The sequence below is a fragment of the Bos grunniens genome, chromosome 13 (genome assembly GCF_055505025.1).
Source record: "Bos grunniens cultivar Pamir isolate PY7600 chromosome 13, Bosgru_T2T1.0, whole genome shotgun sequence".
In the NCBI taxonomy this organism is placed as follows: Eukaryota; Metazoa; Chordata; class Mammalia; order Artiodactyla; family Bovidae; genus Bos; species Bos grunniens.
In genome coordinates, this window is record NC_141177.1 from 16,622,404 (window position 1) to 16,636,381 (window position 13,978).

General features: G+C 42.9%; 1 protein-coding gene across 5 annotated transcripts in view; it reads right to left on the minus strand.

The window, feature by feature from the left end:
• The window catches only part of RPRD1B (regulation of nuclear pre-mRNA domain containing 1B), a 77,003-nt gene that overhangs the window by 39,282 nt on the left and 23,743 nt on the right, over window positions 1-13,978 (minus strand). For 4 of the 5 annotated variants that reach the window (XM_086330877.1, XM_086330878.1, XM_086330875.1 and 1 more), the window contains one exon: window positions 7,417-7,592. The exons of the other annotated variant lie outside the window; for it this stretch is intronic. In XM_086330877.1, the coding sequence (XP_086187003.1) occupies window positions 7,417-7,592 (176 nt within the window). The remainder of the gene's footprint in view (window positions 1-7,416; window positions 7,593-13,978) is intronic. 5 annotated transcript variants of the gene reach the window in all.

A 13,978-nucleotide genomic window follows, 5' to 3' on the forward strand; every position in this document is an offset into this window, starting at 1 on the left:
CCCACAGGCAGGGCCTCTCAGTTCCCAGGGAACATGGTAGATGATCACTGGGGTCAGGATTCTGCAGACTGGGGTTCTCTCCTCACTGACTTCCTTCTGTGACCCTGAACTGCTCAAAGGAACGCTGAGCTCTGTCTTCTCATCTAAAAGAGGGATTATATCGCCTGCTCCCATCTGCCCTGACTGTAATGGACAATGAGATACTGGCTTCCCTCACCATGGAGAAAGGGGAGGATTTGTCCAAAGCTGACCAAAAATGGAGCTCTCTATCTCTACCTACTGCCCATCCCATTACTGGAATGAACATCTTTCACCATCTGCACCCTGCAGGGGGGTGGGGGATGCCGCCAGAAATAACAGATGCCGTTAGTGCCCCATGAGCTATAGCCCAAGAATCTCTCAAGTTTGTTGGAACCAAATTACAAACAGATATAAGAAGTCACAAGTCAGTGCTGGATTCTGGGCCATTTCCCCCTTCCCAGCTGTGCTGTGCTGTCTTAAGTGAAAGTGAAAGTGTGAAAGTGTTAGTCACTCAGTTGTGTCCAACTCTTTGTGACCCCATTGACTATACAGCCTGCCAGGCTCCTCTGTTCATGAAATTCTTCAGGCAATTATACTGGAGTGGGTAGCCATTCCCTTCTCCAGGGGATCTTCCTGACCCAGGGATCGAACCCACGTCTCCTGCACTGCAGGTGGATTCTTTACCATCTGAGCCACCAGAGTCTCAAAGGAAAAGTCACATGTACTCTTGAGTATTCATTACAGTGGAGGGCGACCTACCAAGTTTGGGAGACACAGCAACAGGCCCAAGTTCAGTGACCAATTTCTCCCTTCTTCTCAGAGCAAGAGAATGCAGAGTTATGGCAGGAGGGTACTTAGGAGCTTGGTGGCAAAGTACGCTCTCTCAAACTCAGAAAGGTTTTCTCAGGGGCCATTCCAGAATGCTTTCCTGCAACCATTTTAATGCCCCTATATAAGACATCATGTCTCTAAAATAAGATTCTTGGGACTGCTGAAATGATCAACTCTGGCTACTCTTCTGTGTAGAGCGTCTTTCTGCTGTGACCTGACCTAATGAAATAAATAAATAAAATTTTAAAACCACAATAAATAAACCAAAACAAACTTGATAAAATGACAAGATGTCTGCTTTAAATTGTATTTCTGGTCTGCGCTAACTCTGGGTCTGAAGAGAAGACTATATGATTCAGAAGCTGGACTATACACCTCCTGAGGTCCTATCCAGCTCCATAATCCTGTTAAAGACCTTACCTAGACATCCAGGCCTCTCCTCTGCAGAATAAAGCTGGCAGTCTTGCCTGTGCCCTGGTGACTTTGTTAAACACACATGCATACACACGCAGGCCTTCCAGAGGTGGGTGAACACTGCCCACTGGAAGGAGAGGCGCACACTGCCGTCTACTGCGGCTCTGGACACTGAGGGCACCTAAACAAGGCCTCCGTAAAACCAAATGCGCTGGGAAACGATGCTCTAGCATGTCTGAAAATTCTGCAGCAGAAATTAAAGAATTATCTAACTAAATGGGAAGACATTTCACGTTCAGGGACTGGAAGGCTTAAGACTTAAGATGGCAATAGTGCCCAAAGCAATCTCCAGATTCAACACAACGCCTATGAAAATTCCAACAAACTTTATTGGAATGGAAAAGCTGATCCTCAAATTCCCACAGAACTGAAAGAGGCCCTGAACAGCCAAATGACACTAAGACAGAACGAAGTTTGAGGATTCACATTTTCTGATCTTAAAACTTACTATGAAGCTACAGAGATCAAAGTAGTTGTGTGTGATACTGGCATAGGACAGACACACAGATCAGTGGAACAGAACAGAGTCAAGAAATATACCCATACATCTATGGCCAATCGATTTTTAACAAAAGTACTAAGTATTCAGTGGGGAACAACAAACAGTGCCAGGGCAACGAGGCATCTATATGCAAATAAAGGAGGTGCACTCACACTCCCCTGGCCCACCTCACATCACAAGCAAAAATGAGCTCAACAACCTCAATGTAAAAGCTAGAACTAAAAAACTCCTAGAAGAAAACACAGAATAACTCTTCCTATGACCTGGATTTTGCAATGGATTCTTAAATGTGACACCGAAACGTAAGCAACACAAGAAAAAACGATTTAGATCTTATCAAAACTTACTGCTTCAAACAGCATACTGAAGAAAGTGAAAAAACAGCTTACAGAATGGAACAAAATATTTGCAAAGCATTTAACTGGTAGAAGTCTGATATCCACAACATACCAAGAACTCTTACAATTCAAGAACAAACAACTCAGTTCAAATTTGGGCACAGGACTTGAACAAACACGCTCTTAAAAAAGATACACAAATGGCTAACAAGCACACGCTAAGATGCTCATCCTCGTTAGTCACCAGGGAAATGCAAATCAAAACCACGCGATACGACTTCACGTCCGCCAGGATGGCTAGAACTTAAAAAGGACAGACAACGCCAAGTGTTGACAAGGATGTGAGAAAAGCAGCCTCATACACTGCTAGTGGGAATGGGAAATGGCACAGCTGCTATGGAAACCAGTTCTGGCGTCTCCTCAAAAAGTTAAACATAGACTTCACCTTACGATTCAGTAATTCTATTCCCAGGTATACATATACCCAAGAGAAATAAAACATATGCCCACACAAAAACTTGTTCACAACTGTTTATGGCAACACTGTTCATAATGGCCAAAAGGTGGAAACAGCCCAACCGTGCATCAGCAAAGGGACGGGTAGACATTTGTGCATATCTATAAAATGGACGATTCAGCCATAAGAAGAAATGAAGTACTAATACATGCTACAACCTGGATAAATCCCAAAACATGCTAAGTGAAAGAAGCCAGACCCAATTATATGAAATATCCAGCGCTGGCAAATCCATGGGCACAGAAAGCTGATTGGTGGTTATGAGGGGCTGGGAGGAGGGGCCCACAGGGAGGGACTGGTTAATGGGGCACAGGGTTTTCTTTTGCTCTGACAGAAAGCGAGCTATTTTAGAATTTGATACAGGTGGTGGTTTCTCAATACTATGAATGTACCATGTGTCGCTGAAATGCATATACTTTAAAAGGGTTATTATTTTCATGTTTCACCTCGTATTTTTAAAACATCTGCAGACAAGAACACAGTTCTCCAGAGCTCGTCCCTGTGTGGCATTCAGTCTGAGTGTGTACCACTGGCAGGGACATCACACACAGACCTGTCTCCTTTCAGTTTAGAGCACTGCTAGAACGTCAACAAACATCATGATGTTTAAAAAAAAGGACCGATGTGTCAAAATTATGAGCCCCTTCCCCATTCTGATTTTTTTCTTCAATGCATGTACAAGTAAGATTTCCCTCCCTCTCTCTCTTTCCCCTTTGCATATGCCCAGATGGAATATACCATATCAGGCTTTCTCCAAAGTGACAAGACTGGAACTCTGTCCACCCTACTCTACAGCTTGTGAGCTTCTAGCAATCACTTGGGGTTAATGGTCACCTCTGTCCCCCAGAAACAAATTCTCCCTTTGCTCTAAGAACTGAAGTTTTAGAGGCTTTTCTGGCTCCTTTTCCCTTATTGAATTCACTTTCTTCTACCTCCTCCACATTCCTGATCCTCCCTTTGAGCTGCTATTTGTGCTTCCTGCTGCATGTCCTCTTTCCCATTTCTATGTTTTCTCATGTTCACGACAAAAGCATGACAAATATTAAGCAGCTTTCCTTCTAACTTGCCTGGAGTTTAAGGCCAATGTCTATTATAACATCCAAAAGCAAGAGCATGGGGAAAAAAGAAAGGAAAAAAAAGGTAAACAAAGAAAAAATGAATCATGATTCTATTTAAAGGAAAAAAAAATACAAAGGAGGAAACCCACAGTTTCCATCAAATACTCACCTTTCTTTACTAATATAGTCTTTACAACTAAGAATTAGTTTTTAAATGCAACCTAAAAAACCCTCTTCATTGAGTAAGGTTGTATCAGGTGATGAATTTCACTCCCAGAACAAATATTTACTGAAAAAAATTACGTTTCTGATACTGGAAGAGCTACCAAAGAACACCTATTCTAGTGAACTCTGGAAGACCTGCTGAAGGCATTTTTGTTGAGTTGCTAGGTTGCATCTGACTCTTTGCAATCCCATGAACTGCAGCCTGCCAGGCTCCTCTGTCCAAGGGATTTCCCAGGCAAGAATACTGGAGTAGGTGGTCATTTCCTTCTCCAGGGGATCTTTCCCACCCAGGGATCGAACCCACGTCTCCTGCATTGGCAAGTGGATTCTTTACCACTGAGCCACCAGAGAAGCCCACTGAAAGCACAGCATTGTTCAAAAACTGTCTGTGCATTTTATAATTCACTTCTATTTTAAATAAATGTCTGATCGATACAGTATATTAAACAAATAACATTATCAACTTTCCTCAGTTGATTTTAGCTTAGACATAGTGAGTTAAGGTATTCCCCTTACTGAGAACATTTCTCACATTCTACTTTAACTTCATTCTTGCTTCTACTAGAGTGGAAGCTCACTGAGGGAGAGCACATATCCTGCTCATCTCCACTTATCTCCTGCCTGGCGTGGGTTCTGCTAACTTCACGGCTGAATGAGCAGCTGCTAAGAGTTTTGTTGTTGTTGAAAGAGTATGACGCCAAATTCCCACGGGAGGGCTCTGGGAGCCCGCTTCCCGTACCTTCTGTCTTTGTCTTCCTTTACTCATCTGTCTGCACCAGTGTGGTTGTTCTCCATTTACAAATGTATTTCCCTTCTTCAGTTGCTACTTCCTCTTATGAAAAGTCTGTATTGCCTGCCAGGAAGTTTAGACTTAACCTTAAACCACAATCATAACTGCAACCACAATCGTAATTGCCAGCTGCCTCCTTGATCTATATTACGTACAATCCCTTGGTTTGGTTTTACGTTCAACCATCCTGTTTATGCAAAAACATTATTTCCTTGAGGGCAGAAACACAATTTCTCTGGGAGCCATAACTCTTGTCTTCTACGTCTCAGGGTCTGAATCATCCTAGGCTCTGAATCATTATACTTCCTATCCCAAAGTTCAGGAGACACTGAGAATCTAAGATAAAATTCTCAAGTGAAATAATAAAGAGGTATACTCATTATATAAGGAAGATATAAACCTGTAGAAAAAAATGTTATGTGTTATCAAATTAGAACTCTGGGAAGAAAAGAGACTCTCAAGCAAGTAACTACATTTCCAGAGTTCTAAGAATTCTATGTTCATACACTGATGGCAATGAAAAGATTAAAAAATAAAAGTAGATTTCATTACTCTTCTGACGTGGCAGTTTTAAAACAAGGACTGGTAATACTAAAAAAAAAAAAAAAAAAAAGAATGTTAAAAAAATACATATACTTTATGTACTGTCCCTATCAATAAGACACTTTTGGAAGATTTAGAAGAAATCATAGTAATAATGTGTCTTTCAAGTGGCACATACTTATTAAGTTTTATCATCCCCATAAAGATATAATGGAATTAAGATCAGTCTATTACGGGATATGAGAAAAAAATCTCAAGATTCTAGGGAGCAGACTGTTCATATTTTTAGCAAACATGGATAAAGAATGAAATCATCTCTCAACATCTTATATCTAACAGTTTGCTTTTTTAAAATGTAGCAAATTTAGCTCCATTTTTACAGTGAATAATTTTTACTCATGTGTCTGACAGACACAGTTTGGGATAAGAACTGGGAGTTCAGAATCTATACTTTCGGGTGATGGGACATACCTGTTCTGATTCTTAAAGCGATGGAATTCCAATGCCCAAGTGAGTAAAAAAATTGGGGCTGGAAAGCAACGATCCAAATTTCTGATCCATTTCTGCCTTAATAACCTCCTGTGGCATTTAGCAAACCATTGGTTCTACAGAAACCAGGAAGATTCCCCCAGAAGAAATATAGGGAGGAAAGTGCAACCATGAGAAAAGGAGACGAACAAAGGGTTAATTCACTCTACCAACCCAATCTCCTTCTCAAAGACTCTGTCCTCTATGGTAGCCTGCCACGTTCCACCCAACAGCAGCTGCTCATGATAATCAATGTCTGACAGATCAGAGAAAGCCCTTAATGTGTCGCCAAGGGGCAGTTCAACAGATGGTATGGTGACTTACAACCAGAATCATTAATTACACTCTCTTATTAGTCCCGGGGCACAGGGCTGAAAATGCTTCCTCAGTGAAAGATGAGCATTTCAGATAAATGACCGTCTGGTACTGCCTATGAAACTCCCTTTAGGACTTCTGATCAGTGTTGATTTCTAAATCTAAGCCATACTATTTTTATATCTCTTTCCCATTTTCCACTTTCAAGCTGGCTAGGAATATGAAGTCCCCCCTACCACTACCCATCACAGCTCCCGTAACCATTGCAGTAACGACATGGGAAGAAGCGCATCTTTCATTTCCCTGCACAAGTCAAATGACTATGTTGAAAGGCAGACATAATCATGGCAGCCTCAGGGCTAGCTCACTTTTCCGTCCCTCTGGGCCAGAGAAAGTGTCTCTTGAGTGCAGGGTTGGCAGATGGGGACAATCCCCTCCCTCCCTGACCTACTCTTGTTTCCTATAAGAAGTGACTGATTCTTCAACTCAAAACTGTCTTCCCTTCCCAAGCCACTGGTTGCAACTCTTCTCTATATATCTTTGAAAAAAAGAAGGGCAGACATTCCTTAAAAGGAAGCTTAGCTGCAGGATGCAAGCAAAAATTCCGAGATAGCCACACGGCTGGTTCAGGTATCAAAGGACTGAGATAAACCACCAGGTATTTAATTAAGCCAGACAAATGCATGGAGAGAAACTAGTTCTGGAGCCGCTCTCCAAGGGCATTCAGACAACGTCAACTCAGGGTAAAAATCAGCTCCTTCTCAACAGTTTGAGAACTGGGCTCCACAAACATTATTAGGTTTATGTGGAATTTTAGAAGAGACTGCAGACAGAGCTTGGAGGCACACTACTTACTGGCCTTAGAAAGGATATAAGTTGGAAATAAATCTCAATATAATCCAAAAGAAAGTTTTAACCATTTCCCAAATGCAATCATTCCTTGGCTGTGCTGAATGCCTATTCTTCTCAAACCTCAATCTACAATTGTTTTTCTTGAAATATAAGCTCAAACTAAAGCAATGAGACCCTAAATGCTATGATTTAAGACTTCATTGCTTGCTTTCTGCATTCCACTTTGTTCTTTCCTGGACATATAAAAAACATGACTTCAATTTTCAACTTGGTTTAAATCATTACAGTATCTGATGGATGTTCTCATCTCATGAATGTTTTAAAGAAAAAAATGTGCTAATTAAGGCATAATAAAACCCTCCTAACGCGGGCTCCAGGAAGGTAAACTTGGGGAGTTTGGGTCTGCCTTGCTGTGTACTCACTTCCAGTTTTTTCTCCTTTTCTGACAAAACGTCTTTCTGGTTCTGGGTGTACTCCACCAACATCCGAGCCAGCTGGCGTCGGTCTTCCAGCTCCGCCGCCAGGCGCCCGTTATATTCGGCTAGTAACAGACATGCTTCATCTACTGTTTTTGAAAGACGTTCAGCTGCCTCTTTGTCTAAATACAAGTGAGACCAAAAAGAGAGAGACAATAAATAATGACACAGGCATAATTGCAAAGACTTCTGGGGGAGGTTAGCAGTTTCTCCCCTAACACCCAAGTCCAAGAATAGGCTGGAACCTGTAGACAATGGACTGGCTGGCAAAAAAATCAAAGGCACTTACTCCTGTCAACAAGATGGGACTTTCTGAACTACCTGAAGTGAGGCAATTGTACAAAGAGGTGAATCCGACAAAGGACTTCAAAATGCCTATTCCTATAAAAGCTCTACAAATAAACAGAGAGATTTACAGTCATATATGAAATAATATTTCCCTGTCTCTGAAAATTTCAAAACTGCTTTCTTCATATTACGTCATTAACTACTCTTTGCATATCCATCTGAAATACAAAAGTAAGCACCCATTTCTTGAGTGTGAAAACTAAGACAATAAAAGCTACACAACAGATTCAGTATCGTGGGCTTCGCTGAGGAGCTTGGACTCAAAACCATAGCTCTAAAATGGACCTATAGGGACTTCCCTGGTGGTCCAGTGGTTAAGGCTTCACCTTTCAATGTAGGAGGTGTGGGTTCGATCCCTGGTTGGAGAGCCAAGATTCCACATGCCTCATAGCCAAAACACCAAAACATGAAACAGAAGCAACATTATAACAAATTCAGTAGACAAAACAAAAAAAGCTCGATTAAAAATAAATAAATAAAATGGACCTTTAAGATTATATTTCTTAATCTGTGTAAGCATTAAATCTCTTGTTCAGCAAAATATACAGTCTGGTAAGACAGAAGTTTTTAAATGCTTTTGAATGTGACCCATGCTAAGAAATACACTTTATATAAATATATATTAAAAAAGAAACCAAAGTTTCATTAGACAATACTTCCTTCAGTGTGTGCAGAGCATTCTATCTGCCATCTCATTTAAAAAAAAGAAAAGGTTGGTTATTATCTACCAGACTGACTTCAGGCCCAATTAATGGGTTGCAACTCATTGTTTGGGGAAGAAACTGCAGAAGAATCAAAGCATAAGAAAGGGTATCCTTGGGAAAAAGTGGTGAATCACACTCAACCTCAGGAAGTAAAAAAAGACAAAGGATGATTTGTATTAAAAAAAACCTGACGTAATTAATTACACGTGGGGATGGCGAGATTAACACTGAAGTATGCATGTTGTTGTTGCTGTTGTTCAGCTGCTAAGTCGTGTCCAACCAACTCTTTGCAACCCCATGGACCGCAGCATGCTAGGATTCCCTGTCCTTCACTATCTCCCTGATTTTGCTCAAACTCATGTCCATTGAGTCGGTGATGCCATCTAACCATCTCATTCTCTGTCGCCCCCTTCTCCTCTTGCCTTCAATCTTTCCCAGCATCAGGGTCTTTTTCAATAAGTCAGCTCTTCACATCAGGTGGCCGATAGTACTGAAGCTTCAGCATCAGTCCTTCCAATGAATATTTGGGGTTGACTGGTTTAATCTCCTTGCTGTAAAAGGGACTCTCAAGAGTCTTCTCCAATACCACAATTCAAAAGCACCAATTCTTTGGCACTTAGCCTTCTTTATGGCCCAACATTAGTACATGACAACTAGAAAAACCATAGCTTTGACTATACAGACTTGGCAAAGTGATGTCTCTGCTTTTTAATATGCTGTCTAGGTTTGTCATAGCTAAAAAGGCTTTAATGCTTTGAAACAAAGCACTAGAGACGCCAGTAGCTCCATGGGATAAACTGAAAGTGAGTGTCAGTGATACAGATTTGTTGCTTCCTCTGAATGCAGGTGGTCAAGGTGAGAGAGTTCAGCATAATCATAGGTAACCCAGATTTAAGAATTCCCCACAGAGTTTCTCTGGCAAACAGTGTCTGACTATTAGACGCTGCCTCAATATGAATACTGGAAGGTGAACTGTTGAGGGATTCCAAATTAGGCCTGATGCCAAAGATCAGGTACTTCTAGGCTCCTCGGGGACAGGGAAACAACAGGATGTTCTTGGTGGAGGAGGAGTGAGCCAAGAGAAAACAAAGGAGAGAGACGATTTCAATCACCGAGGGTAAAGAGGACAGTGAAACTTATTCTTCAAGACTGGTGGCACGGTCTAGGAACAAGCTGCTGGGTCGTTAGGTTGGTTACCTTCATCACTGCTGAATTATTTTTGTAATGGTTAATTTCATTAAAATGTTTCAGGGCCTGTGGCAGAAAATGACAAGTAAAACACTACTTTTTGAGATTAAAAAAAAAAAAAAAATCAATTCTCACACTCCATGAAGTTGTACAAGGGAAATAATTCATTCACACAAATAATTACAACCCAGAAAAAGAACCTGTGATATTTTTATGAGCCAAAGAAAAAAATGCAGTTGAAATGTAGCAGTGAGATGCTCACTTTGGGGAACTTACCCGTGGCTACCCTCAAATGCTCTGCCCTCCCAAGTCCACAGACAAGCGCTGTGTGCCTCTCTCAGCCACTCTGTCACTTAGCACGGGCACCCATCTGCTGCCTCCAAGACTCAAGTGTCTGGGACTGTCACCTGCGTGTCCCCAGCCGTCTCTCCTTCCGGAAGCATTCCCACTAGCATGCACACACGCTGCTCTGCCTTCTGACCACGTGTCCCTCCCCAGCTACCGTGCACGTGCCTGCTCCCCTTACAGCGGAACTACTCGACAGAGCTGTCGCTCCTCCTGGTCCCCACCCTCTTTCCTACCAGGTCACTAAACTCACTCCAATCAGACTTTTATACCCCAACCCTTCCAAGCAGCCTGACATATATGTGGACTCCTATTGTGTGTCCAACGCTGTTCTAGGCTCTGAGCCAAAAGGTAACAAAAAGACCAAAACTTTCTGCCTTCAAGTTTACATTCAAAGGGAGGAAAAGAAATAAATAATACACTATATTTTACTTATTTACCAGCTGAAGATAAGAACCCTAGAGAACAAAAAGGCAAAGCATTTGGAAGGAGGTGGCGTGAGAACAAGTCATGTGACCATCTGGGGAAGATCATTCCAGGCAGAAGAAACAGTCAAGTACAAGGGCCCTTGGAGAGTGCTCTGCAAGGAACCCACATGACTAGAGTGTTCTGAGCAGAGTGGGGCATGATCCAACTTCTATTTTAGTGGATCACTCTGGTTACTATGTTGAAGACAGACTGATGGCTGGAGGACAAGAGGCAGCAGGGAGAGCAGACAGGAAGCTACTGGGATAATTCAAGTGAAGATGGTGGACACTCCCACCAGGTGGCAGCAGCGGAGGTGGTAACAGGTGTCAGGTTCAAGCTGTAGTTCAGATCAACAGGAATGATGAGAGGGTCCATCTATTGAGATAGGGAAGACCATGAGACAAATTTGGGGGGAAGAGGAGGAGTCTGGTTTGGGACAGGTGAAGTCTGAAATGTCTTTCAGGATATCCAACTCAGTAACACTCAGAGCAGGAGGCTGGATGTATGGGTCTCAAGTTCAGGAAAGAGGTCAACCCTAGAGATGTAAATTAGGTGATCATCAGCACAAAAATTGTTATTTAAAGTCATCAAACAGGATGAAAGGAACTGTCAGTGAAACTAACTAGGGAAGAGAGCTAATTACTCAAAATTAAGAGGAGAAGAAGGGAAGAATCAACAAAGGAGCCTGAAAGACAAGAGACTAGAGAGGAAAGCTAGAACACGTGGCATCCCAGCCTCCTCCTGCTGCCAGAAACACAGCATCAGAAACAACACAGACGTAGCATCCTGACATTTATCGTAGTATCATGGCCCTTTCCTTCTATCTTCAAAATGCATCTCTCCAACTGCTGCTTCCCCAGTCATGTCTCTTACTCCTGCTCTCCTTGCTCTTCTAAGGACCCAGACCACTTGACTAACCCAGGAGAATAACCTCCCCACCGCAAGATCCTTCACTCAACCACATCCACAAAGTCCCTTTTTCTATGTGAGACAATATATTTGCAGGCTCTAAGGATCAGAACATGGACATTTGGGGAGGACCATTATTTTGCCTACCACACCAAGTGAGAAAGTATTTTTAGGAAGAAGAAATGATCAACTGGGCCAAATTAAGAATGGGAAAAAATGTATAAGGCCTTGCTAAGACTAGTAAGGGGGCACTCTCTGTCCCCCTTCTGATGCCTATGTCAGAAACTTCCTTTGTCTGTTTTTATACTTTAATAAAACTCTGCACCCCCCCGCCCCAGACACACACACACACAAAAGAATGGGTACAAAAAGTTCACCACTGAATTTAGCAACATGGAAGTCATGAGCCAACACTGCTAAGAGCAGTCAGTGAAGTAAAACCAAAGGGTGGGTGGCCGGGGGTGGGGGTGGGGGGGCCGGCGGTAGAGAATAGGGACAGATGAGTATACGCCATCTATTTAGAATGTTTAGCTACACAACAGAGAAAGGAGACAATAGCTGGAGGAAGGTACTAGGCCAAGAAAAAAAAATTTTTCCCACATGGGAAAAAAATATGTATTTTATGCTATGGAGAATGGCCCAGTAGCGGGGTGGGGATGGACTGGAGATGCAGGAGAAAAGGGGAGAATTGTCAGAGCAGTGCCCTTGGGTGGGTAAGAAGAAATAGGCTTACTAGGATAACGGGCTGCTTTAGAAAACAGCTCATCCACAGAAATAGGAAGAGAAGTTAGCCAATGTTAATCATTTGTTTTGCCAGCCACATACAATTGTGAGTGGTGGCCGCCAGGAGCTGGGGCGTGGGTGGGGACAGTGAATTGTTACTTTAATGATAGAGAGCTTCAGTTCTGCAAGATGGAACGAGTTCTGGAAACTGCACGTGAATGTACTCAGCACTTCTGAATGGCGCACCTCTGAATGGCACACTTCAGAATGGTTAAGATGGCAAGTTTTGTTAGGTGTATTTCACCATAATTAAAAATCAAAATAAATACTTTTTAAAAGCCATGTAAGTCCTTTAAGTCAGTGAAAACAGACAAATGCAACTACACATGCTGCTGATTTTATGTTAACTTGTTTTCAGTTTTGCAGACTGTGATTCAAAAAGTTGAGTTTTTCCAGGAGATTATAGGGTGAAGGGAAAAAAGAGCAAAAGGTACTGAGGGTGTGTGCGAAGGGTGATTATAAAGACCCGAAGCCGAGTAACAGAGAACATGAGGCCAGGAGGGGGCTCAAGGCTGGGAAAAGGGGGAAAGATCAACAGCCTGTGCGCTCAACAGGTTGTTCGATCCAGTGGGTTTGATTGCTGGGGTTGGGGGAGTAGAGAGCGAGCCAAGAGGCCTGGCTGTGCTCTCCAGTAACCCACTCCTGCCTGAGGGGCTTTCCGCCCCCTCTGTCTGGGCAGCACTGTCTTCCCTCACTTCTCCTCATAGCTTGCTTCCTAAATGAAGGAGGCGGGGAGTTCACCCTCACTCCTTCCTCTCGACTGACCAAGCATAGAGCGGGAAGAATGTCAACTGCCCCTCCCTGTTTAACTGGGGGTTATCATCAAAAGTACTCCTTGGAAGGAAAGTTAGGACCAACCTAGATAGCATATTCAAAAGCAGAGACATTACTTTGCCAACAAAGGTCCGTCTAGTCAAGGCTATGGTTTTTCCTGTGGTCATGTATGGATGTGAGAGTTGGACTGTGAAGAAAGCTGAGAGCCGAAGAATTGATGCTTTTGAACTGTGGTGTTGGAGAAGACTCTTGAGAGTCCCTTGGACTGCAAGGAGATCCAACCAGTCCATTCTGAAGGAGATCGGCCCTGGGATTTCTTTGGAAGGAATGATGCTAAAGCTGAAGCTCCAGTACTTGGGCCACCTCATGTGAAGAGTTGACTCATTGGAAAAGACTCTGATGCTGGGAGGGATTGGGGGCAGGAGGAGAAGGGGACGACAGAGGATGAGATGGCTGGATGGCATCACTGACTCGATGGACGTGAGTCTGGGTGAACTCCGGGAGTTGGTGATGGACAGGGAGGCCTGGTGTGCTGCGATTCATGGGGTCGCAAAGAGTCGGACATGACTGAGTGACTGATCTGATCTGATCATCACAAGGGCAAGGTGATTAAGAGTAACAATACAAACCACTGAAGAACCTCAAGGGGGCGTGGCAGGGTACAATATAAAAATCATGACACTGAGTCATACATGTTTTTTTTTTGGTAAGAGGGTCATGAGTTTAATGCTTCCCTCTCCTTTGCCCTCCTGCACACACAGTTTGTACCCTGATTTCAAAAGACCTTACTTGAACTGAGTACCACAGGCTGTGGCACGCTAGCATTTCTGCAATAATTCCTAGAGTCACTATTCAAGCTCAGACTATCCCAGCAGCTCCTTTGTTCAGTCCGTGAGTTATGTTTGCAAATCTCAAGACAATAGAGAACCCAGCCCCAGGTAGAAGGTCTGTATCTGCAGACGTTGGCATGTCCTGGGGTCTGATGCACT